A 27,635-nucleotide genomic window follows, 5' to 3' on the forward strand; every position below is an offset into this window, starting at 1 on the left:
GTTATGGGACTTTATTTAAGAAAAATTTAATTTCTGAGCATTTATTGAGAATTCCAATAAAAATGTAACTAAACGAAGAGGTTTGGATGATTCTAAAATGATTGCAGAAGAAAGTATCGGGGGTTTAAAATTGCTATAATCGCATCTGAAAAAGTTTGAACCAAATTAAAAATGTCGAGTTCGAAACGTAGTCGAGCTGGCATGGGATGCCCACTATATATTCGAACGACGCAGGGTATCGGCGTAGATAGGATCGCGGTAATACGGCTACCCTGCTGTGGTGCATTTTATTGCTCTTCACTCCGCGCCGTTTAGCTCTAAATTGTTTCAAGACCGCATCTCGCGTTGTAAGAGCTCGCACAGGGCAGGAAGAGCTCCATTAGCTACGTCAAATTTGATATTATAGATGCACGATACACAACGCAGAACAAATAGAAGATAAACGATTGAAATAAAAATTAGAGACAAACACAACTTGCATAGATACGTGGCGAGCCATGTTTTTCAGTATGTATATATGTTGTGACATTCGTAAGAGACAAAAAAGGAGGTACAGAAGTTTTCACGTTATCATAAATTCACATGAACGGTATGAATGATTATTTTTCTTTGACATGGTATCGAAAGGTGTGAAAAATCGAGGAAAATTAATTTTTATGTAGAAGAATATTCAACCGAAGAATAATGTGCCAATTTCCGATCAACGAATTTCCTTGGGATTGAAAGTTAGAAATTCATAATAGCGCGTTCAATATCACCGATGAAAATGCAAGAACTTATTTGATCTTCATGATACTTGATATCCAGGGATTTCTGACGATGCTGATTATGAGTTTGAAATGAAAGTTCAGGAATTCGGATATTCGGAATGGTTGACTCTTTGATTGTTTGAATCTTGACTTCAGATATGAGACCAAGTCTCTTCTAAATCGAGTCAAATTCTTCGTTGATGTAAGAAAAATATTGAATTATCAAATCGACCGCAAAAACTGGTTTATAACAATCTATGCTAACAGTCAAGTTTTTGTCAATTTTAACACCGCTATATTAGATCATGGATTTGAAAAATACCCAAATTTTGAGTTCAGATCAGTGGACTCAAAACCGTCTACTTCCAAATTTCGAGTCGATCCAAGACAATCGAAATATGCCTGTCTCGAACGAATGAACGACCACCTGTATCGCATGGCATTCGTCAATACGCACAAAAAAGTAATTTTCACCCTTTATATTTATATATGCAAAAAACCGGCTCGCTGTCCACGCGTTACCGCCGCATGGACACCGTGTACGCACGGGAAATAATAAAGATAATAGAAAAAGATGTAAAGAGCTGAAACGTAGGTCGGAAAAACGCGTGTAACTGGAATCGTCGGAGCTGCCGAGGTACACAGAACTTACACAAGAAAGGTGAACGGAGCTGTTGCTCCGGGCCACCCTGGCTCCAGATTAGCATAAACACTCTCGAGGACGGCGTCGGGACCGCGGCGAGACGCTCCGGGTTATATCTGCTCCCTGGGCTGCGGCTCTAGCAAGTACACGTGTAAATCCTCCGTTTCAGTTCTTATTCCCAGGGGGACAAAGCGTCCCTCGGTTCCAACGGACCCCGTGCAAGCTCAGCAACACTGCCTACACCTATGCCCCTCCACGTATCTGCAAATGCGACGACGACGCCCCTTGAGCAAATACAAGAAAATGTAAAATAATGTCAAACCGACCTGCGTCGCGTGACTTTCCTGTCATGTTTCTTAATCTGGGTTCTTACGGGTGTATACGTACACTGAAAAAAATTTAGTAAAACAGGTATCGGCAAGAAAAACTGTTTGAATATTGTTGGAATTACGAAAAACGAGTCGCGCTATTGTCGATCCTTTTTTGGTTATTGCAACGCAAAATCAGTTTCTGAGGTTTACTCTACTTTTCTAGTTAAACAAGGCTTTAACGTCAATTTATTGTCGCACGAGCATTAACCGGAACTACAGAATTTCTCTCAGTGTTAATTGCGTGAACATTGGTAGGTCACCGCTTTTCTGTCCCCTTTGTAACTGATCTTTATACTAATTGGATGACTGACTTGTAGGCCTGTCCTTAAGGAGAGTGAAATCGAATTGCGATAGTAGCACCCCTCAAATTGGTTCGAAATAGTTCGGAAAAATTTTCGCATTTTTTTTCGACCATATTTACTCACCCCTAGAAAGCTTTACTTTCTCTTTTTAGATCGATTTTAAAGAAAATGAAAATTCTTAGCCGAAAATAATAAATAGAAATTCAAAAATCTCGATCACTTCATCTTCCTTCTTAGCTTATCTTATCCAAGAGATATCTAAATTTCCCAAGCAGCGTTTTAAAGAGGAAAAATTCACCTTCATTTTACTTTTATAGAAATTTTTTTACAATTTTTTTCGGACCAAGTACGCACTTCGTTTCAAAGCTGTTCCGAATCGCTGCATCAAATGTTCAGAGCTACCTGATTGAAGTCTTCTTGTTAGAACATACGGCTATCAGAGAAGTACAGTGTCACGTTTTTATATGAGAACATCACGACGCATGGGTACCTCTAATCGTGAATGTGCACGGAATTATAGTGGCAGGGGAGATTGAAAAAAACGAAAGTCTTCAAATTGAATACTAATGTCACGTCTCTTTCCTGCGCCATCCGCTTTGATGCCGTCGCGGTGAAAACACCACCAACCATTGATTATTATTAATCTCTTTTTGTTACCACGCCGGCTAAATTACGTACTGTAACACCAGGCAGCACATCCCGCAGCTAATATACTGGAGAAGAATTTTTTGTTTCTTAAAACACGGATAAAGAAAGAGGAAAACGTGAAGGAGTTGACGAGGCGAAAGGGATTCCCTGGTGGAACGAGGGACAGGTGGCAGTCGTATCTTATGAATGGCGTCGAATATCGAAATGCGTAGAGTCCGGTTCCAAAGACGCAACATGGCGTCGAACGATCGTCGGGAGTGTTTTATTATCGCAAAGTCTCAGTCACGCCACGCGCTCGTTCTTATCGCCGAGTTCCCGACTGAAAAGACAACATCATCCGTTCTTATCGTGCCACACTGTACAGTTATAGCTGTTGCATTATTTCGCGTCTTGCGATACCTACGCACCTTACAGTATTCTTTTCCTCGAATAGCTGGCGCGAGCAAATACAATGCCTGCAATAAATGTTTAGTCTACAACGGTGCAAGACGCGCTAAAATCTCGCACATTAAGTGTCTGCCAATATTCCTTCGATTTGTTTGCCTGGCTCGTATAACTGCAGCGTTGCATCCCTGCTGCAGTGGACATGGGACCTGGACAAACGGATTCGCCGATCGGCCGTAAAGGTGCGAGAAAAGACAAAAGAACCCCGAAATAACGGCGCAGCCGGTAAAATCGCGCACTGCGCAATTAACGCACCCATAACCTCCGATATTTGTCGCTATTCTCAATGAGAAAACATTTGCCAAAGATCACATTCAGGCGTTAAGTGCATTGGCACCGTGAAGCGATAGGGAGAGCTTATAGGCATGTTTACATATTGTGTATATATACAATCAGCGTCGACTTGAGCTGTTTTCTGTTTTCACAGACATCGAAACAAACGGACCCGCTGCTTCAGGCCTCTGTAAACACAAAGATTTTCGACAAATTTTGAAAAACGAATCCTCGCGCGAAGTGCTTGCAGTTGTACTTGAGACCACCGTTTATACCTTACTTTCTACACTTTTCAATGTGATGCGAAAATTGCCTTTATATTCACGTCGATACGAGTTCAATTAGTTTAATTTTGGATCATTTATCGAACTAGTGAAAAGCGTTCGACGGATTCTGCGTCTGAAATAAAATTTGATCGAACAGTTTTCTTCTCGTTTCATTGAATTTGAACGCCTGTAATAAATTACTTTACTCATCAACGGTTTTCATCTGTTGAAATGACCAGAACAACGACTCGCGTTCCTTTCCACAGAAACTTCGTAACTACCTACTCGTATTATCCGCGAAAATCGATCGGTATGCAAAGTTCCGGGGGTGAAGGTCGGATGCGATAAAAGATATAAAAAAAGGGGGAGAGGGAAGAAAATGAAGAAAACGAACAGCGTGTTACGTGGGGAGCAGCGTGCGCTCGCTATGGTCGTAGGATACGTGTAACATTATATACCCTGGACGTAGGATATAACGTGCGTTATAGGAGGTAGGCAGTAACTGCATACTGTGACGCGGAAACCTGTTGTTCCCCTACATGATATAAGCGCCATTATATCTCTCACAGGTATTACGTACCCATACACGGGTGCGTTTCAGCTGTGTGTATCCGCGCATGCGGGGTGTCAATTTTTACGGGCAGCATGATTCACGAGCCAGGTTCATCAACTTCTTCCCGATTCTCATCCACCGCTGCGTATAACTGCATGTACAGCGGCTCGCGCATCCTTTCACGGTACACATGATAATAATGCGCGACAAACAAAGCGTCTGTACCTAAGACACACGGAACCTACAAGTTCGATCGTCGATTAGGTTGGGACTGAATTAATGAAAAATTAAACTTGTTTGAAGTGAATTTTAAATAATATTTAATCGTACGTGTAATTGATTATTAAATTTGAATCACATGTTTCCAATGCTGAAGAGTTGGTGGACTGATTTTTGATCTGCTTATACAGTCGAGTGAAATCATCTGGGGATTAATTCGAGCGAATATTGAATGGTTAAAAAAGATATCAAAATTAATTGTGGTTATCCCTGATTGTCAGGTGCACTAAATTATACAGCCAAAGTGATCATATGTACAGATTCAAAAATGAAATGTGCTAAAATTTTATAAGTAGGTATATGTACAATGCACGAGAAAAAAAGATTGACTAGAAAGTTTCATTATTGCTGCGAATAAAGAATCCAATTTTTTATACAACCACAAAATTCGCGAATAAAATTTCAATTTCGCCTGCGACTGTAATAATATCCTAGATAACAACTACCAAGAATTAATCATAATTATTGTATAAATTTGATAAAAGTGTATAAGTACGTATAAACATAATGCACGAAATAAAGAGATTGACTAGAAAATTTCATTATTGCTACGAACGAAGAATCCAAACTTTTGATACAACCATAAGATTCGTTACTGAAATTTTAATTTCTCCTGCGACTCTAATACTTAATATGCTAGATAAAAACTTCTGAGTTCTGAGAGAAATCATTACTATTTTATAAACAATCGAAAACTTGAGACAAATTGGCTGTCGATGACTACGTATCCGGATAGGAAATGAAAAACGCCGGTGGCGCTGCCGCGCGGCAACCGCAATAACTGAAACAGCGCGAGCGCGTGTTGCGCCGGGGCTGGAAATAGGGCCGTGGAACCGGCGGTGTTCAGTGGGATTTCAGCCGCTGTCCGCTGTGCGAGAAGAGCGAGCGAGCCGCTGGTTCTTCAGCGACAGCGTGTATCTCGGATTGCCGGTGTGCGCGTTTTGTGCGCGTCGAGTTCTCGCGTCGGTCGCGGCCAGCTGAAGGCCTCCGGTTCACCAGAGAGAGCTTAATGCCCGCGTACGCAAGGGTACTCCTCATCCTTTCCGGCATCGCATCGTCTTATTGTGTGGTCCTTCCTTTCGAAACTTAGGCGCGGGAGCTTGAGACTTTAACGCTCGGAAGGGCGACGCCGCTTATGTTACGAAATCGAATTTGCGCGGGTTTCGTGCGCGCCGTGAAGTAGCCAGTGATCTCCCCGCCACTGCGGCGCGCGAATTTTTTTGAAAATTTGATTGGTGTTCGTGTCGCACGTGTATCGTTGTTATAAACCCTGCAGCGATGATTATCGATCTATTTTCCTGTGCATCGTTCGGTGATTAGTGCGGTCGGATGTCCGGCTACATGTCTGCGTGACCTGATCAACTGATTAGTTACTTTCAGCTGTGTGCAACGAGTATCTTCCGTTACACGCGATTGGGGATTTATGCAGTTCATGATTAAGCTCTGCAATCGTGCAAGTTTAATAGATGTGTTTAAAACTCTTGAGTGCAAAGATAATCGGGAGCCGTAACCTGCATGGTGGCTTATTGTGGAGTTATCGTAATTTGAACTGACAAACTGTGAAACAATGGTACACTCTTTTAAAAGGTCGATGATAATTGCAGACTGCCGGATGTGGCGTTTTGACGAAAAGTGTGTGGAAAGTGCAGTTTAACGAAGTTCGTTCATAAAATAGTAACAATAATGGTAGTGAAACAAGTATTTCTGCAGATTGATATCTAGTTGAAAAGCTGCGTGTAAATTATTATTGTGATTCTGTGTTTGTCACTAGAAGTCTTTTCGTTTTTCTCGATCTGTGACGGAGTTCAAGTTTCATTGATCGTCAAACATTAAACTATGTAACGCAATGCAAGCAGGTGAAGGCCGTTATGTCGCCGAAATTACCTGCCTGAAAGTACCGCATGTAACGCATATCTGTTAACGGATGTAGATAAGAAGTGTGGAAACGCATATCCATCGCACATGCTCCCTGCTCGTAATTGTTTTACGGCGAGAGATCCCTGGCTAAGGATTACCAGCTTATACGTCAGGGAAAACGCCGCCGTCGCGAAGGAAGCGCGACATGGACGACGTGAGTTTCATTTCCATTTTATGCCTATGATAGCTGCGATTTAAACCTGGTTTTCAAAGTGACGTATCTGAGATTCCATTCAGTAAAGTTTGATCAGTAACTAAATTTTATGCTAATATTTAGTGCGATTCGATGACGAAGTTCACGAAGAACTAATGAAACCGAAGCATACATTACCGATGTTACAGATTTATAGAAATCACGTGGCTTATATAGTTACATCGATCTATTCGTTTGTAAGCGTCATTGATCAAATTTTCTTCAGGTACATGTTTTCAGCAAACTTGCGATAAGAAACGATCAGAAGATCATGTTCTATATAATTTCTGATCTAGGAATTGAATCGATCGTGAGAACTTGATGAACTTTCGAAACAAACTTACTCCAGAGTTCTGCTTCGGAGTTTTTAGGAATCAGCGCAAGAATTAACTTGTTCTAATAACAATTAATTGAGATTTTTACAAATTGACCAACCGAAATTGAGATAATTTATTGCCAAGATAGGTATTAACAATATTCCCACCGTTCCTATTTAAACAGAGAATTTGAGTCTGACAAGTATTGGAAATGATTTGTCAATTGTCACCACACAAACTTGGAACCATGTATACATAAATATTAATCAACAGTCGATGATCAATGAACCGAAATGAGTGTGAGAAATAGTATAGACCTTATTTTGAATTACCGATTCTTCTCGTACTTGGACGTTCTGAAACAAGTGTGATTAAAACACCTGCGCTGCAGAGGTTTACACGATAACACCTAGTAGGTGGTCTCCTACATGGATCACATGTACATTTGGTTATGCTTTAAGACCCTGTTTTCCATCTCGGAGTGAAAACCGACCTCGAAAGGACGACGACAATGACGACGTTAGTTTGGTGAACCACGAACGGGTTTTATTTGTGGTGTGTACACACTGCGCATTAAATGCACGCTACGTACATGCATACGTGTACCTGTAAAATATACCTATACCATACATAAACATACGTGTGTAATCTACGTTGCAAAATGATTAATGAAACCGGGTCTGATTGGTGTAGCAATACCCGCAGAGCTGCGGGCCAGTTGTATCTTTTATACACAACTGAGCTGGTATAATATTCGATATTCTAAATACGCCTCGGAATAGACCTTTCGAGGTCTTATTTTAGGCCTGAACCCCGAAGAAGGATCCCTGGCATCCATGGCGGTTCTCTCCTAGCATGTACGCTGCACGCGTTCCTCGATAGACGATTATGTTATATTATTATCTTGTGTAAAAGAAAAACGAACTAGGAAAATAAAGAAAAATTGGTATATCGAAGCCATTAGCTGCACGCCGACGGGACGGGGTGTTTCGACCTTCCGCTATGTAGGTAGGTAGGTACTAATTCCTCACGATTGTCGAACCTGCGACTCCTCGTACCGCGGTGTCTATATGGATCTTCATTATTCTCACCATTAATCTTACACACTCTCACCGTCCTAACGCGATACGCAAATGGTAACGCAAAACGAAATTTTTCCATAAACGATTAGATTTGATGAAGAAACATAAACCCAAAAAAAGAAGAGAAGCGTAGATTGTGTGTAATTGTTGTGTAGATACGTGTAGTATATCTGATTACAACCGAGATATGCGGCAACATTTTCTTACATCATGCGCTTATCGAGTCACGTATATTCAATGTCGCTGATATTACACGTAAAGACGGATATGAATGTAATATACAAGAAAAGTTGTATGTCAACTTCACTCTAACGCGTGAGTTGAAATATAAGAAGAAAATGTTTTCAATACACTAGCAATTTTCTCACTCTGTGTAAACTTACATATTTTCAAAAATTTCTAACAAAATTAAAAACCACATGTATAAGTATGGGTAAGAACTAGGAGATAAAATTCTACGATATATAGCCTAAAATTTTCAACGACTTGATTACGAATTTAATTTATCGTTACAGCAAGCGATAAAAATGTAATATACGTTTTTTTCTTGAAGCACACGATCAACGCGATTACTGTACAATATGTTCTATACGACTATAAAAGTATCATAAATGAATTAACATGTAGCAATTACGTTTTACAAACTCGCTTCGTTGAAATTCATTCTGAAATTGCAAAACTGTGCATTTCGATAAATTAGCGTTACTTACGTTAATCTCGTTTCCCACCACGTTCCTCACTTTCGAGCCAAGATATCCCCAGCGTTTCTCTTCTCCAATCATTGATACATTTACACCTCGTTCCGTAGTTCAGTTCGGTGCGTGGGATGTCAAAAATTCAAGTCAGATGTAAGTTTATCAGTTATTATCAACGATAATCGAGACGTACGACGCGAGAAGAAATCCAATCTGAAAACCGCGGCGTTCAAGAGTCGGCGGACAATGCGGCCAGATTGCGCATTGTGTTTACTTAGGTGTATCCAGTTTGTCCGAGTGTAAGCGGGGCGCATGTGTGCGCGCTTACGGAACACTCCCGATTCCCACATCCATGCATGCACGCCGAGTCTGAGAACGCATAAATTCTCGTTTAACTCTCATTCAGGCACACGATATATACACGCGCTGCAAGTGTGTTGTATATACATACTCGGACGCCTATCCGCGGTTTAGGTTCGTCACGCATAACGCACCGTCTTCATTAAACAGCCCAGCTAAGCCTGAGTTTCTTCGCGTGCATCTTGGCCATTAAACCCAGCGAGGCCCTCCCTGCAACTAATTTGTACCGTAAATGAGATCCGAGGATCATTATCCTATAAAACAGACCCACGAGTTCTGCTGCCCGGTTTTCCGCCCGCGTTACATTATATCTATCTCAAACCTGCAACTCTCGTAAGCTTTGGACGCGGCAGGACGAACAAGACTCGGGGGCTTCCAGGTATAAGTCTTGTTAATCGCCAGTTTCAGGTGTCAGAGCAACCGCACACTTCTCTTTACACGCCGCGGTATTTTTATGGATACTCACCTTGGCGATCGTTTTCTGTGTTGGTCAAATTGTTAGTGCTGGATTATATAATTATGATGGAGAGAGGAAGAAGGTGGTTACGTCAATGGAACGTCAAGTCATTTGTTTCTGTGCATTTCGTTTTACTAAACACTTACATTCGAAACACTTCATACTGTAAGAATATTTCTATTCGTTGGGAGGTGAATCGCGTCTTGCCGTTACGGTCACAAAGTTTTTTTAATAATTATTACTTTACATGAAAAGTCATGGGAAGCCCGCAATACAGAATATATTCATTCATGATTTGAAATATATGTATGAAAGATAATTAAACAGTAAGTTATTACACTTCATTAACGGTCTACTTTTAGATCCACGTTTGAAATTCTTGAAGAGAATTTGGCTGAAATTTTCGCAAAATCTATCGCATATCTGCAAAACTTGTTCTAATAATTCAATAAAATTTCATGCATCACTTCCAAATCTGTCTGAAATTTTTGATTCGTAATAAAATTGCTTCAAATTCGGCAGCTTTATCTGATAAACCTTATTTCATTAGGTGATGCAATACGAAAACATGACTCATAATATTGAAAAAAGAAAAATTTCGATGATCAAGGTGAATACAATTTTAACAAAAATTGGAAAACCAGATGCCGCAGTAAAAAAAGCGTTGCTGATCAAGGTCCCTGAAATCGCTGCGACTATGCAGGCGCCTTTTTATACCGCGGCAAAATATTTTTCAGAGCTGACAATTAACGGCGGTTACACCTTCGACATAATTCGGCACGGGTAATAACCGAGACGACAATCTCGACTCTGCACGCAACATCCAGAAGCGTAATTCTTGCGAATTCTCCGCGGGACTGATGCAAGGCATCGGCAGCTCGTAGGTCGAGCTTTAATAACGCTCGTCAACATTTCTCTCATTCAAAATTTTCACGCTTCAATATTCATTCCATCAGCCAGTATAATATTCCTCGTCGAAATTATGAGGCATAAAAAAGTCTACCTAGGTAGACGAGTAGTTTGACCAGTAATCGAAACGTAACGACGTTCCAGAAAATCGTATATATTCGAATATTAGCGACTGATTTGTGGTATGTTGTAACAGTTTCTTGCCAGATAAAATTCTGTAACATTCTACTGTTAAAAATTGGCAACATTCTCATGTAAATTTAACTTCGTTCCGCATTGGCAGAAATTTAATTTATGCAACGCTAAATTAAGCACGTGTGAATAAGTGTGTCCAAATGTTGAGAATGAGAATCGTGATCCATCTTAAACTCGCAATATATCGCTAAGGGATTAAAAAACGCGCGATAGTTACGCGCCTACGGTGATGAAAAAGTAAGAGAATCCTATTAATATTGCATGACGAGTGATGCGGCAAAGAAGTCCTGATTTCGCATGCGGAACGCAAACGCCCCCGACGCATCAAGTCCCTGGATCCAAGCTGTCCCTCAGGACGTCAGAGTGCTGCACCTCAAACGGTCGAAAGTTCTCGCATGTACATGTACATGTGTCGCCGTTTTTGGTGCAAAATCGACGGCGAATTATGCGACTCTGATTCGTGCGGCGACTGTCGAGCGTTTGAGCTACACTCGGTCAGCACTGTGAACATTGCACATACGTATATACATAGATCGTAATATGTGTGCCCTCACTCGGAATACCGCAAATAATTTCACACGAATCCGCTCGAGTAAATCTTCTGCTACGATCGTTCCGCTGGTACAGTGACCCATTTTTGCAATAAAATATTAAGCTTCGTTTTTCACTTCGTTTCCTATTAGCGTCAATTTTCTTAAAATATCTATCTTACTGCTTCTGATTTCGAGAGATAAATCCAGTATTCAGAATTGTATTATCAAACTGCATAATCGGAATAATTTCGTTCTCGAAACTAGAGTAGAACTCTACATAGAATTTAAAATGACGAAAATTATTGAACGAATTGTATTTAAATCGTCATTAAAATAGAGAATCGAAAATGGATAATTATATCCAAATCGTTGATTCTAATTTTTTGTTTTCTTTTCCTTTTTTTTTTTAATAGTATAAAATCAGATCACTGACACGATTTTACATCGTCAGCATTTGCAGATTTCCATGCGGCTCATTGTTTCTGATCACATTTCATTTTTGTATTAGCAAGAGAGATAGATGCTATGCGTTATGTGAAAGTGAACGAATCGCCCCAGAAATAATTCATTTCCCATTCAGACAGACCGAAAGGGTTGATGCGTAATTATCGAATGATTATCGTCAGCTGTGTTCAGCTCCCGTAAATAGACGGGAAGCAGAGTAATTCTATGTTCCATTGTACGCCTGTCCGTCTGCCTCGCTATATAATATACCTACCGGTAAAAACTCTGTTCCTTCGGACTTACAATGAGTCATATAATACGAGAGGATTTGAGATTAAAACTGCGCTGCTAAATTACTGCGTTCACTGCAAACACATATTATATATATATATAATATATACCTATGTAACTTGTGTTATATACGACACAAGAAAAAATTGAAGTTTTTAAGCGATTTTGGAAATATGTTTTCAGACAGTCGTACCATTTTTGATCGATCAGAATCAATTAGAGTAGAATAGTTTATTTATACGTTTTACACTTGTACAATTTTGTCGTTTGTGTACTGAATTTGTACATTTTAAAATGCCACAAGCTAAGATAATATTTGTGTTGAAAAATTTGCACCGATTGAAACAAATTCGTGCAAAAGTTATTCAAAAAAAATGAAATAAAATAAAAACTGGTGAACTATTTGTAATAACTTGAAGCGCGGAGCTGATATTATAGCCACGCGTGATCGAAATCCCACATTGTTATACCATGCAGAAGAATTTTAATTACACCAGGATTCCATACTGATCTCTTAATTGTACAGCTCGGACTGGAGGGCAATCGGGTCGCCGTAGTTAGGAGACAGATGATCTATCATCTCATTGTCCGTGCGGAGAAGAACAAGCGAATGGCTTTTAGCGCGATGAGCTTGCGAGATGAACGGTGTCGCAATCTTTGCAGTATTAACTTTTGACCCAGCGTACATAAGTATATTATAAATAAAGTAACGAAATCAAAGATTTAAACGTCGCTCTACTAAAACGCGATCCAATTAATCATCCGGCATCATCGACGAGTCGACGACTCCAGATCTTTTTACAAGAAGATGCGTACTCCGGGTTCTGCACTCAATTAGCCTCGAAACTTTTGTAATACGCGTCGTGTGTATTTACCGCGTAATAAAGACCTGCAAATATTGGACCCAATCGGGGACCACTAGACACTTGTCACTTGATACCAAGGGTCAAACACCGGTTGACCAAAGTGCTCGCGCGTTTCAATATTTCCAACGATTTCACCTCATCATGTGATTTTAAGTGATTCGTAATCATTTCAATTATCTTGAGTGGTTTCTTGTTATTTCAAATGGCATGTCGGTCGTTTAAGTTCATTATATTTTTCGTACGAACACGTTCGTGATTTAAATGTGAAAAATCGTAGCACCATTACGCATCGATCGGCATGATAATGTACCATAGGCACACGCGGCAGTCAGATGGACGTGGAGACTTCGAGGGACCATTGAACTTGCTTCCGGTTTTGTTATACTCTTCATCAATCGCTTGAACGCACCGCCGAGCGCCGACCTCCGAAACAGTAGGCTTGTCATTTCTATTATTTAATACCTGATCATTGTCGACGTATCTTCTCATCCAGTTTCAATCCTTTCTCTATCGAATTTTGGAATGAAAATTATGGATGTTCACATTCGATTCATCTTGCATATTAGGACTGATTCTCACAGATTAATTCACCGTAGGTGATAAACAAAGTGTCAATGCGAATTAACAGTTCTTGAAGAAGGAACACAGGACACTGTTTAAAAAGCTAAGTAAGGCGGGCGAGAAAAGCTTCGAAAATTTCGGAATTGAAAACTGACTGACAAGCAGGTAGATCCAAGCTTATGTGTCCTCCATAATACATGTGTATCGAGGATGATGTTGAAGTTGGTGACGTTATCGTAACGATTCATGTTGACGAAAAATCGTTATTTCGCGATTTTGTAACTGTTTGAAATTCATTAAACTGAATCAAAATCATTACAAGAATCAGAAAATAGTGATTTTTTCCCAACGTTTCGTTACAACAACGTTACTAACTTCAACCTCGTCATGAAAGAGAGTTTAATCGATTCTCAATACAACCTAAAGAGTAACTAGAATATACGGAAGTCAGTGGACACTGACTGCAGCCGCGGGAGGCAAGGTCTCGAGATGAAATAATAACACGAGGAGGTGGGCTAGGGTTACGTAGGTACCTATAAGTGTGGACGCTGATATAGAAGCCGCGGGTCTAATGAAGACGTTTTGAAGTATAGTAGGCGAGAGAGAAGGAATGACAAGGCGCCGCGACGCGTACTCGCGGTATACGTACTCTTCCTCCTCGTCTTCCTCTTCTTCTTCTTCTTCTGCTTCTTCTTCTTCCTCTTCTTCCTCTTCCTCTTCATCCTAACCGGAGCATCAGCGTCCAAGGTAGAGTCGGTAAGGAGGAGAGGAAGAGTGGTGGGACACGGGATCGCGAAGGTGAGGTAGGGGGGTAGAGGGGGAGGCGGAGGAGTGGACGATCATGAAAGGGGCCGCCGCTCACTGCACCGAGATTTCATTCGTAGATAATCCGTTTCCTTTTCACAGCCGTATCTAGACTCGAGACTCAGCCCATGTGCTTCTCGCCGTCCCGCCAACCAACCCAACCCAACCATTCAGTTAAATGTCCTCCACTTCGCTCGCTCTCGCGCGACAGGCAGCTACTTTTAATCCCACCTACCTTTTGCTCCTCGTTTACTTACCGAACCGTAAAATTGAGTCATTCAGACGGATTTTTGAGAACGGAATCAGAGAACGGGAGCGAACGGAGTCGGATTGATCGAAAAAGAAGGAGAAACCACCGAGATGGAATGGAGGACTCGTAACTTTATTTATTTTATTTTTTTTTCAGTTCACACTTTGCTGATACTATCGGAAGCTTTCTTTTATAATGGTTAATCTTGGAATTCCTAAATTATGATCGGGATAAGTCTGCATCGCATTATTTTATACGATTTGTGATTCAAATACGACTTACTAACAAAACTACGAGGATCTTCCGATTGAGACATTAAAAATTCAAGTGTCGTTGCAAATAATCCGTAATACGTGTGATTCTTTTTTTTTTCTTTACTGCACATCAAGATTCTAATATCACAGTAAAACGATCTGAATAAAAATTCAAATCCCTGAATGTTTTACGAAATAAGTTGAAAGATTTCGTCGAGAAAGAATTACATGTATAACAAATGATGTTAGAAATTTTTGACGATGTCCAGTTTTCGTGCAAAGTGTGCGTGTGTGTTTTTTTTAATGAAAAACCTCTAAAGTTTTGTTGAACATGCCTATAAATTCATTTCCGCAAGGTATAATATCATATACATTATAGTTTTGCCGAGGCATCTGATAACGGGGCGATAAATTTTTCAAATAGTTGACAATTAGTCCAAGTTTTTATTCTTTCGACGTTCTTATTTCGACTAGCTAACGAGCAAGGATCTCGTTGCGCACGTCACGCCGACCCGGATAAATACCTACTACCTACTCGAGCCTCGGCGGCAAATCGTTCCTAGTTTTGGGCCTGATGCGTGATCATAAAATGCTCGTAAACGTCCCTCGCGCTTTGTCATATAAACCCCATAGCGACGCATAAACATTGAAAATTACTGCGTAGTCTCGGTCAAGAATTCACCCTGCAGCAAACGACGAAAACGATTCAGGGTTTCGATCAGCAGAATCGTCGTCGTAACTCTGGATTAATAATGAACATCAAAAAAATTTCTCGACTTACGCGCTTTCGAGCCGCATGTCATCGTCCAAGCTTTCAAATTACCAATCATTGTGTCTTGATAATTATTCTCGAAAGAAAAATTCTTTGTTATTCCATATTTCGTGGACGTTGTGTTTGAAAAATTGTACTTCAAATTAGAGTAAATTTATTTTTAGAGCAGTTGATGCCAGTTATACTTATGACTGAGAGACTTTGACCATCTCCAATTTGATTTGTACACTTTATGACCCTATCATTCTGAAATTCGCTGTTTAACGGTTCTTAACTATGGTCATTCTTGTTTCTTGATGGAATATTTTTGAATTCTCGACCGATGATTTACTCAAGAGATTAAATTTCTCCTGTTATTCTCACCTTGGTGCGAGCACCTACCATGGATATACAATAATTGGATCCTCGCGTATCATGGATGCGAGACTTTTATGTATACAACGCACGGGGTAATTATCGTCGGTGATCGATAAATCTTCCATCCCGACAATAAAGAGGCCTTGATAAGTATAAACTTTATAGGGGCTTAACAACTTAATTACCAAATAAAAGTCCCCGTTGAAATACTGTGCAAGTGTGTCTCGAAAAACAAACAGGCAAACCTTTCTCTAATGAAGAATTCAAATGGTGAATATTTATGTCGATTCGTTGACGTAATATATCTCCAAACTCGACGATGATTGGCCTTTTCTGATCCAGCATACCAGCCAAAATCCTAACCTAACCCAGAGAAGGATTAAAAAGTGATAGTTTTCAGGTGAATTTGAATAATACAAAAAGCATTCGTTTAGTGACTTTAAGTATAAACTTGGAGCAAACTATGCGATAATTTACTGCTACCACTAAATGAGTCTCCTAAATCTAAGGATCCCAATCTTTGAGCTAGCAAAACCAGCCGACGCACGTATTCAAAATCTGCGTCAAAAAAAAAAAAAAAAATAAGTTAGAAATAAAAAGAAGAACCTCCCGCGGTGACATGAATCAGCGTGCAATTTCTATGCAAATCTTGAATCCCATTCTCGGGACATTCGGGACAGCTTGCAAAACACTTTAAACCCGCCGCTCCTGGTTCGGATATAACTTAATTCTGATCCAGCCGCGTTGAAATATTCGGATCCCCAATATAGCGTAACACTTTCGAGAAACGATCTTTCGCATGCACGGTGAAAAATTTTTTGCATTCACATTTTGGGCGGCGATTTTTTTCCTGCGTCTTTGACCGGTTTCCAATTTATTTCGTCCATTAAAATTACTCTTTAAATTAACCGCCCCTTATCCCAAGGTGAAATCTCTTGCGTTATACTCCCGTACCAGAGGTTCGCTTCAGGTATGCTTCGGGTATGCTTCGGGTATGCTTCGGGTACTGTAAGGTATAAGACGCGCGGCGTGCGTCCGCGTTCGGTGTAATGGAGATATCTTTATTAGAAGGTCGGTAGAGTCGAGATCTATAACGGGACGCCGAGGATCTCAGGAAGAGAATAATTATCCAATAATTATCGTTTGCCTCGCGCGAACGATGAGCTTGGGATGCTTCGGCAACGGTCTTCTTTACACACGCCTTGCCAGCTATCACCAGCCGTAAATTACTCCCTCCTCAATTTCGCCCGCACAAATTATGGAAATTTTGAACGAACCGCGGCAGTTTGTAAGCCGGCTAGTTATAGGCTCACCCTCGGACAAATTATAAAAGGGCTACACTTGAGTGTTGAAAATACCAGTCTCGAGGTGAAGATACCGTGAAACGCGGTGTTTTATACACAGAAAAGCATACCGGAAAAATACTTGCAGGTATTGGTTATGTATTTTTATTTATCCACATAAGTCTCTGTGTTTAAAGTTTGGTTTTTTCTCACAGTCCAAGACTGAATTATTCTACTCCGTTGGTTAGAGTTAGTGTTGAATTTTTCCCGTTACCGTCAACACTCTTCCAAAGTGGATTCCATGGATTTTGTATTCACCTAACTTATCTGATGAATGTGTTGGGAAGAAGTGACATCGTGAATCATCTTAAATTTTCGTAGCCCAATGTTGAAAAAATGCTTTTTCCGAAATTATATAACAATATGCCCGGAACCTGATTGAAGATAAGATTGCACATCGTCAATTGGGACAACAATGTTGTTATTTGCACCAATGAAAGTAAACACGAATAAAACAACATCTCTGATATGCGATAGAAAGAATATGTTTTTGATACGCTTCTAATGTTTTTGGGTTTATAATGTTCACCATAAAGATTTTCAGTGATCGCCTGAAAATTGTTTGGCAAACTCGAGTGCGAGTATAAATTATTTTTTGTCAATACGGTGTGCAACAGATTTTGATCAACAGTTAAACTTTCGCGTTGCTCAATTCTACGATGATATAAGATTTGTAGACTGTTTTTTGAGACAATTTATAGCAATCTGATCAGCGATTAAAATGGCCGTATGAAAGACATTAGAATCGGATCAAAGATATCAAAGTTCAATCATTTTGATCGGTGGAATTGCAAAACGTTTTCTTAAAATGATGATATCTCAACTTCGTTTATCCGAATTTGTAGAGATCAATTTCCATCACACGTATAATACTGATGTCGTTTCACTCGTGTTTACCATTAATGGATAAAACACCTCAAATAAGGGTTTGAAAGATTTTTCGAACGATCCTTCTCTTTTCCCCAACTTGGATAAGGGTAAAAAAACTATTATTATCGACTCGTTATAGGACCAGAATATCGAAAGTCTTACTCGAAAAATTTAAAAATGCGGAAAGTCCAAGTCCAGAATGACAAAATAAATAGAGTTCAATATTATCGAGAGGAATTCCAACGATTCTACAGTTTGGCATTCCATTGTGTATATATATATAAAATAAGTTGTCGCTTTTAAAAAAATTCCATATCGTGTCCCTTCAATTTCTTCATCTTTCTAACTTTTTACCCCCAACCTCCGATCCACGCCGTGGGTCTCTACATTCACCTCGAAACGTTGCGGTGAACAGATCGCGTCGGAGTTTTCAGATCGAACGAAGCTTCAAGGTAAGTATCGGCCGGAGTCGAGTTTCAGCGACATTCGAATCCTCCTCCACGTTCGTTCCGTCGCCGCATGCCCATACCTCGGTTCGTCCCAACACGAGACTTGGCTCGTGAGGCCCCGTCGAGCGGCGTCGGTCCCGCGGTTCCTCCCTCGCTGCCGTCAGGCCCACGACCCAAGATCGAATGTGCGATCGAGTGTGTAAGTGCGACGGGCCACCAGCAGAGCCGGACCACCCGAACCCCGGGTTTGGAACCGAGCAATCAGCTCCGGCGCACGAAGGAACCTAGGAGCGAAATCGGAGGAACGTGGAACTCGAGTAATCGTTCGAATTCGACCACTTTGTCGGCCTCGCGGCCTCCGACTAGTCCCGGAATGTGTCCACGTGCAGATAACGCGATCCGACCTCCACCGTTCTACGGCATCCGGTTCTTCTTCCCGGCACGAGAATTCCTCGGCTATCTTTTACGCGGAACTCGGAACGGGACCACCGGTCTTTTCGCGGTATTTCTTACGCCACTTTGCCGCCGCTGCGATATTCTACACCGAAAAAAATGATTTAGGTACAGTTTAAATCTAGCTCTCGGTCACATTTTTTTGACTTACTCGACCGAATATTCACTCATGAGAATATGGAAACTGATACGAAAGTGGATAAGATTATTATTATCACTCAAGGAATTTAAATTATGCACTGTAGCCATGTTTATCAAGTCCAGGATCAAGCTTAATCTTCCAAATATTCTACTGTCGAACTATCAAGCTGAAGCTGGCAGTCAAACGTGTTACACTTTTTAGTAATTGTGTGAATGCATTGTAAGTTCGAGGTATGTCACAAAATTTTCATTCTCGAACTTCGTTACCTTATTCGAATGAAGATTGGGAACCTTTGGCTTCTAATTCTGGCTACGAGCTTCAGCCTCGTTGTCGAACTCCTTTCCGTTTATTGAATACCGATTCACGTGATGTCAAGAGATACCATTTTTACGCAGTTGTTTTAAAAATCGGTAACTTGTCAGTATAAATACTCAGTCATCCGATGGAGAGAAGGTATGATTTGTGATAAAATCGGAGTTAAAAAATTCGATGAAAGACCGGTACCGCTATTCTAATTTTTAAACAAGTTGTACCGTAAGGTGATCGGTACGTCAGCATTTTTCGGATAAAGTCAACCGTAAAATAAACATTCTAGGAGAAAGGCTTGCATGCCTTATTGGCTTGCAGGCTTGTTGAAGCCGAATGAGGAAAGTTTGGTGAAATAGGAGCCTCGTGAGATAAATAGTGACGCTATATCACTCCGTGATTGACACGAGGCTGTTGTGGGATAGCATGAAAATATTTGAAGTTGAGAAATAACTAAGCAAACAATCATTCTTTCGTAGAACAGTGAAGAAGCTGTAACAGGAGTTCCGAACTAATTCATAAGAATTTGCCTCTAGGGAACACTTCTCTAAGGGTGGTGTTGCGGTTGAGTGTCTGGAGAAGACCGTAATTACAAGACTTGCTGATGAGTTTAAACCAGCACGTATGGATGGACGGTCGTTACCACGGGATACCTTGAGTTAGTGTACCCACGTACTTAAGGCATATATAACCCGAACCACGGTTTGATGCTAGGCTGTAAAAAGTTTGACCCTGCAGACCTGAAAATTTGAACCTCCTCCTCAAAGCTTTCAGGGCAGAGGAGATTTCACGGATAGGGTTATTTTTTATAAAGTACTTGATTCATCGTGCATCAACAAAAGATTTAAAAAAATTAACAAACATCTACGGTTTTTCAACCCTTTGCGGCACAGCGTCTCATGTATGGGACACCTTTTGTGAATCGGTTAATCAAGATTTATATTCAATTTTTAAGATATCGCTGTCATGTTTTTTCTTCTTTTTTTTTGCATAATTTGACTTCTAAGATGTCAATGTTGGTATTTTAAGATGGATTACGATGATTCCGCGAATATAGTAAGCGCAATAAATAAAGCTAGTGCTGGAAATGCCTGTTTTTACAAAATAAATGTAATTATGGTAAGGTTATGAGGACTAGAAAAGTAGAACTCGGTAATCTTGGGTTTTCGGAGTCCCTTAAAACAAATCAGCCGTCAAGATTTCAAAATTCGAGACAGCTGATTCAATATGGCAGACTGAAAATATAAAAATTGTTCTTATTCGCTTGAAGCTTGTTATTCGGGGGTTTTCAGGGTCGCTGAAAACGAATCCGATGCCAGAATTTCAAAATTCAAGATGATGGATCCAATACGGCGGATTGGAAATATAAATATTGATCCTACTCGCTCATCTTAGGTCCGCCATTTAAAATTTTGAAAATTCCTCAGATCTGCCCACATTTTTCGAATCAGCGATTTCGAGAACCCTTATATACCAAGTTTCAAGTAATTTGACTGCAAGGAAAACTTAACGCTCCAAAGAGTCACGTCGATTAATCAACAGCCAGTGGTGATCGTGGCCAAATTGTCCAAGTAAACTTAAACCAGTCAACCCAACCGGAAATCTTTTCCACTTGAAACATAGGCGTGGTATGATTTTCAAATTTTCTCAGAGTAGGTGTAACTTCGTGCGGTGAAACGGCGGCCTGATCCTGTACGTATACTGCGGTTGATCCTCGAAAGAGGATCGGGAAGAGGAGAAGATAAAGAGATTAAATCAGTCGATCGTTATTAGTCAATCACGTAACCGGTCAATAACTAGTTTCCTCCACACGGTCAGAGGCACGCGGAGGCGCTCGCTCTCCTGCAATTTCTTCCGTCTTCTGTTTGTTCGTCTGTAATTAAGCCACCGCCGTCGCCGCTGCCACCACAACCTTAATTACTCGTCCTGTCCTTCTCGAGAGCTGCACTCAGCCGCCTGGCACCTTGCCCCAGGTGAGCCCAGGACTCTCCTATACATCGAGGTACCGGCCACAGGATAACACAAAGACTCGGTGTGGATCCGCCTCGAACAACATCCGCAAGGTCGTCTTATGCGGTAGCTTTTCTCAACGCGAACAACGCAGAGATAATAATTACACCCGCCCGTGCAGCTTCACGGAGTGCGAATGTTCGCGATTCGCTCAGCCTGTTATTCCTCTTCATTTCACGAACCGAATTACTTGTTGTTCCAATTACGGGATTTCGCACTTTGCAACGACTTCTAAAAATTGTTTCATAATCCGTTGAGATCGTGGCTATATTGGAACTTTCTCACGGCCGGAACTCCGGTGTCTATTCTTCTTTGTCAAAGTTCGTATTACGGCCAGTCGGCAACCCGATTACTCACTTGCATCGTAAGGTGACACTGCTACCGTGTAGTGATAAAATGGATTTCTTTACCCGTTTACCGTTACGTTCAGGTATATTATACGTACATCATATACCCCGTAATACCCGGTAGAAATATTCTTATTGTACAGTAATTATGGTGTCATCACTAATTTTCATCCACCAGCAAACTTATCAACTTATACTTTACGTAACGATAAGCAAGTTGAGTAAATGTACTTCTTACGTTACAAAAATGTGAAAATAATCAAATTGCAGTGTGTGATGGTTCGACCAAGAAACTTTCTTCGTAGTCGTTGAAATCCATGGATTTGAGAGATAAAAAAATTTTGAGTAATGTCGAAAAATTAGTAAAACCAATTTTTTTAGGTGTCCAGTAGACTTCATGGAGGGATTTCATGATCATGGTAAACTTTCCGAACGAAAATGATTTTTTTCACCTTTTAACTTGGATTCAAAATCATAAAAACAAAGTAAACTTTACATTTTTTAAATTAAAATTCACCCATTTTTCCGTCGAATATGAGTAATTAGAGTTGGATAAACCTTCGAGAGACTTGGTTTAAATTAAAAATTAACCTCTTTTCTCAAGTACGATGTCACTTTTCTGAATTAAACTTTAAATCATACTTAGTTGTCAATTGTTGTAAAAATTTCTATGCACGTATTAAAGAATTCCATAAATTCATCACCATTAAACGTAAAAAACGCACAAAGACAAGATGATCGGTAATCGATCAGATGATTGAAAAATTGGACTCTGGGGAGAAACCGTCGACGTACGACAGCAAGTTTCGAGTAACGTCTTGACATTGAGTATGCGGGTCTTTAACACCCACTATCTGAGGGGTGTTTAGACAGGCCGCGATTAGCAGGGGTATCAATTTGCAATTTTCCATACCCGCAGCAATCGTTGAGCATGCGTGTATCACATTCCAGGTTGTGCAAATACGCTTTCGCAGTATGTCGTAAGTCTACGATATAGGCGATCCTGGCTGTGACTTGGTCGTCATTGGTTAGGCAGCGTTACTTCTCAAGTCTACAGACCACTTCGAGACTAAAAAAGATTGGTGGTGCTCGCGGCTCAGCTCGGGTGTAAAGGTTAATGAGCGCAGAGGCACAACCTATTATTTGAGCCTGTTCTCCTTCCCTCCACCTAGCCGAACGAACCAAGCCGGGCTTATCCTCATCCACCTCCTCCTCATCTCCCCTCTCCACTCCTTCCTCTCGCCCCCCTCGCCACAGCTGCTACACCCTTTACCGCCTTCAGCTTACTCTCCCCCCCGTTATCCACCATTATACGACGGCGCAAACCAAGAAGGAGGGAAAAGACCGATCAAGGAAGCCAATCCAACCGACCGGTAGTGGGGAAACTGGGAGACCTTGAGCTGCCATCGAACGCCAGACGTCTTCATCCTGCGATTGCCTCAAAGAACGCTGGCTGTCCTCAACGAGGAGCGCCAACAACTGCTGAAGAAGATCGCTCCAGCTTCGTGTACTTCGCTCTCAATGTACAGCATTGGTACCAGTACCTCGTACTCGGATGTCTCACGAAGTCTAGGTCCACGTGACATCAACGTTTGCAACGATTACAGTGGTTGCACAACACTGGAACCAGCGATTCCACATTCATTATTCACAATGATATATCAATTTGCGGAAGCACCGTAGGAGGGATAGGAAAACCGTTCTTCCGGTGCAGAGCAATTGGGTAAATCGAGACATGGGCACCCGTTATGTAAGGTTTCGGAAGCACGTGTATTTGTCTATTGTGCGTTGTTTTTACGACTGTAACAGGAGCGTCATGCCGCGTGGATGCAGGGGGTGAGTTTTCGAACAATAGCCGAGGGCGACTAAAGGCTGTGGAAGGGTCATCCACGGTGGGATGTTTTTTCGGGGTATGGCGGGGTCGCAAATCATCGGATCTTTGTTCCTGCCCCAGGGTTTTGGCCGAAGCGTGTCGACCTGCAGGGTGCAGTGAATAGGGATGCGAGTTTCACATTGAAGCCCCAAAAATCGGTCAGCGTTTCTATCCTACACCACAGCGTTGCTCTGTCAGTTGAAACCGGCTTGTTTCTCGGTTCTCGGTATACAATTTCGCGGTCACCTATAATTCAGGGTGTTCGGTGTGGCTCAAGAGCAATATAGAGACGTCCAACGTCGGCGTCCCACGAATTAGCCCTGATCCCAATGCAACGCCCGCATCTGTTAATCCTTTGGCCCTACTTAAATTATCTACCTCGATTATTTTATGGTCTTTCACGTGCGTTCTCAGATATCTTTTTCAAATACGAATTTTGTACTAAATGAGGTGTACAAGTATCTGATTTCAGCTGTAACTGAGCGGTGCGTGAAATTTACTTTTGAAAAACTGACCATTCTGTGAGTCGCTTTCTAGTGAAACGAGACTACGTTCAAGACTTGAAAAATAATCTCATTGTCAAACTGGACCTCTCACCTTCGTAGAATTAATTATTATTCTCTGGTACACACAAAGTATTAATGAAATTCGGACAATCCATTCCAGCTCGACATAGTCTTCGAATTACAAAATGAAACGAAGTAAACATTTTCCCACATGAATTCTGGGTCGCTTGTGCCATGCTCTGTGAACCTGTCAATCCTGCAATAAATCATCGATGCTTGAAAAAAGGGATAAAGTATTTTCGGCGAAAGTATCGTACAAGTATAACAGCCGGTCGTTGAAGCTTGCGGCTGGTTTTTACCGCGCCTAAATATGAACACGGATCATGATGCGGCCAAGTCGTTTTGTTCAACGTGTTATAGGGATCAGTGAGGTGTTGAATTTTTAAACTCTATCTGCGCGGCGACCGCAGCTGAGGAGTTCGGTTTCAGCTCATGCATACGCGTGGCCATGTGGGCTGAAATACTGACAGGGTACACGTGTAAGTAACGCTGCAGGTATCGGCGACATCCTTATATGTATATTTCCTGAAGGTCGTCGCCTGCCAGGCAGTCGCGAGAAGCATCCGAAGACCGAGCGTAACTAAAGCGATTCTTGAGGATAATTTAAAATGATGGTCGTCTTTGGCTCTACTGGGGATTACAGTAGTTCGAAATGCTGAAGAGCCTTCGCCGGGCTGGGGACATTGACGTGTTTATGGATTAGACCATTCAGTCTCGTCAGCGCGGTCTCCCTTTAGGGATTAGGACGATTCAACCTCGCGTCGAACATATCCTCACCCTCGACTTTCAAACTCTTACCTCTCCCCATCCCGTCATCGAACCGCATGAAAAACGGATGTCCATAATGCGCGCCTGCACTGTGATTTCAGGCTTCCTGACTGACATCCTTTTACCAAATTCAATCGATGCGATTTTGTTGTGCTTTGCCAAAACAGTAAAATCATCTGACCGTAGCGAAACGTTCGGACTTTTAAACTGCTGTATTTCTCATTCTTTGGAATCCTTTCAACCGTACTAACTCAACTTCTCCACTTGCGGAAACACTAAATAGATCTCTGATACATCTTTGAGTATCACGATTCGACGCGTCGTCTTACCGCGGTGAATTTATTTCATCAGCTTCTTCGAGATTGGATCGAAATCGATTCAAAATTATTCAGAATTAACTGTAAATCAATGAGAAATCACGATGACTTTCTCAAGTCTGAAACTTAAAACTTAACGATGTAATCCATTATACGACCATACGATTATTTCTACTAACAACCTTTGCACCGTATGAAAACGGTAATGTTTCCAGAATTATCAATTACTTCAATACGCGGGTCTCAACGTGAGACACTTTACAGTGTGTGTAAGCCTCACCTACAAGTGGAGGAAATTTGATACAGAAAAACGGTTCTAGGTATTCATGGTCGTACCGGTATGGCTTGATTGATTTAGTGGATCCGCGCGGCGCTAACAAAGGCGAAGTAACTTCGTAGTTCTTCTGGTTGGCCGGTCATCGTTTCAGGTTGTGGTTTTCAGGTCTGGTCCACCTGACATGAAGCACAGATTTATCACGGTGCCTGTTCGGACCAGATATCATCTCGCCTCCGTGTCCGTGTCTCGTCATACGGAACTCCTCCGCTCCCCTTTCGACCACCTCCAAATGCTTGAACTCAACCTCGGAACGACTTGGGCTGCACGCCATGCGCATCACCTCCCGGTGACCAAACAGACGGACCGTTCTATTAACCGAACCCCGTGTTTTCCCCCGTCAAAAGGCGGACGCACAGCAAGTTGACTCCGGCAGTGCCGATAGAACGATTTAAATAAGCGGTTGTATCCGAATGATGGAAGTGTTCCTGTGGGAGGGTAACCAGGGACTCGAACCTGAGAGACAGGTTGTTAGCACCGGAGGCTCGGCACCTCAAATCATGTTCACTATCCGGGTAGTGCAGACTCTTTTTTTGAACAAATATTTCACGATGGCTGAGTACATCAACGTTATTATACCAGTTGAATGCAGTGAGAGTGACAGTTCACTGGATGCACTGACAAACTACTCACCGATTCGTGTTTAGAAAGTTCCTCCCTTGTGACCTGCTCTGCGGGTTTTCTCGTATTTCAAACAGTGAATGACTGCAACGGACCTTCGGCCTCTGAGGGTGTCAGACAGGTGCTACTGTTGCTCGTATTATGTCCGGGCATCAGAATACGCGGCTTCCCATTGAAATTGAAATATTCTGCATGGTGTTACAGAAACGGAACTCGTTTCGCCCACCCTGCACCTACGCGGCAGAAATTCCCCTTGAGTACAGAGTGGAGTGAAACGGCAGCATGCACTCCTCCACTCACTCACTTACTCACTCACTCACTCACTCACTCAGGCACGCAGGCTTGCACGCTCGCTCGTCAGGCCGACTTCCAGCCTATAGAAGGAAGAAACCAAAACTGGGCCTGGTGTAATTGAAACGTAGCCCGTAGCCAGGCTGAAAAACGTCTCACGCCAGTCTCGGACTCTCAGAGGCGAGTTTAGTGTGGTGAACATAGGGATGTATAATAATACGTACCCACGTGTAAAAGAGGAAAGAAAAATTTACTTTACGAGGTGAGCCCAGCAGCCACTACAAGGGGATCGGTAATTGCACTTGGTTTCGAATTTCAGCGCATGCGCGTTAAGCCATTCGGTCGTTAGCAATTCACACTGTATATCTGTGAAACAGTCTGATAAAATAAGAGAGCGCCACTGCAGCGAAGCTCGGCGCAAAGTATTTTGTTTTGTTCAAGTGTTTGTTATAACAAGACGGGCGAAGGAGCAGAATGAGAAGGGGGTGGACGGGGGGAGGAGGAGGGCTGGCGGCTACAGGGAACACTGAACGTGAACATGGCCGCTAACAACGCGCGCACACTGACTCACACCGACACGGACCGCGCGCGTTCCGTTCGTATAGAGATAATTCCTGCAACAAGGAGATGTATAGATATGGAAATACGGATGGCGGTTCACAGCAGGGCGCTTATTTGGTTAAGATTATCAGATGGGCAATGCGGTACTGTCACCCAGATGTATGAGGAATCGATGCCTCCACTATACGATCCGGTCGGCCTTCGCGTGCCGTACGTACAAACCTTTACGCGGGGCTGTTTATCCAGATACTAGCTTGGGTCGACTGATATATTAACTTCTTCTTCGGCTAGCTGAGGAAACCACTGAAGATAATCGATCAGGTTACGAACGAAATTTTTGTACTGTACTCATTATACCGTAGAGAGTGAACCGGGGATATAGAGTTTCAATTAGTACGCAGAAGATCGGGTGATCAAGAATGCTGTTTGCAGCTTGGAAGTGGTTGGACAATGAATCCGGAAGAAAGTCAAGGGAAAATGGAATCGTTTAGATCCATCCACTTTGCAGTTGGGTATTTTGGGAGAAGAAGGTAATCCAAAATACTGAATACCATCAGTTAAGGATTTCCTAGAAACATCACAAAACTTATATGATTCTA

The 27,635-nt window shown here is 41.7% G+C and overlaps 1 protein-coding gene and 1 long non-coding RNA gene across 2 annotated transcripts in view; one reads left to right on the forward strand and one right to left on the reverse strand.

The window, feature by feature from the left end:
* Window positions 1-1,420: 1,420 nt before the first annotated feature.
* LOC124176311 lies at window positions 1,421-9,028 on the reverse strand. Its single transcript, XR_006869348.1, has 3 exons — window positions 8,748-9,028; window positions 7,288-7,561; window positions 1,421-1,676 (listed from the first exon to the last, which is right to left on the reverse strand). It is a non-coding gene; the product is annotated as an uncharacterized LOC124176311 (long non-coding RNA).
* LOC124176305 overlaps window positions 5,410-27,635 on the forward strand; it is a 67,948-nt gene continuing 45,722 nt past the window's right edge. The window contains exon 1 of the mRNA XM_046557418.1: window positions 5,410-6,599. Coding sequence (XP_046413374.1) covers window positions 6,591-6,599 — 9 coding nt within the window. The 5' untranslated portion in view covers window positions 5,410-6,590. The remainder of the gene's footprint in view (window positions 6,600-27,635) is intronic.

The sequence above is a fragment of the Neodiprion fabricii genome, chromosome 2 (genome assembly GCF_021155785.1).
Source record: "Neodiprion fabricii isolate iyNeoFabr1 chromosome 2, iyNeoFabr1.1, whole genome shotgun sequence".
Classification (NCBI taxonomy): Eukaryota; Metazoa; Arthropoda; class Insecta; order Hymenoptera; family Diprionidae; genus Neodiprion; species Neodiprion fabricii.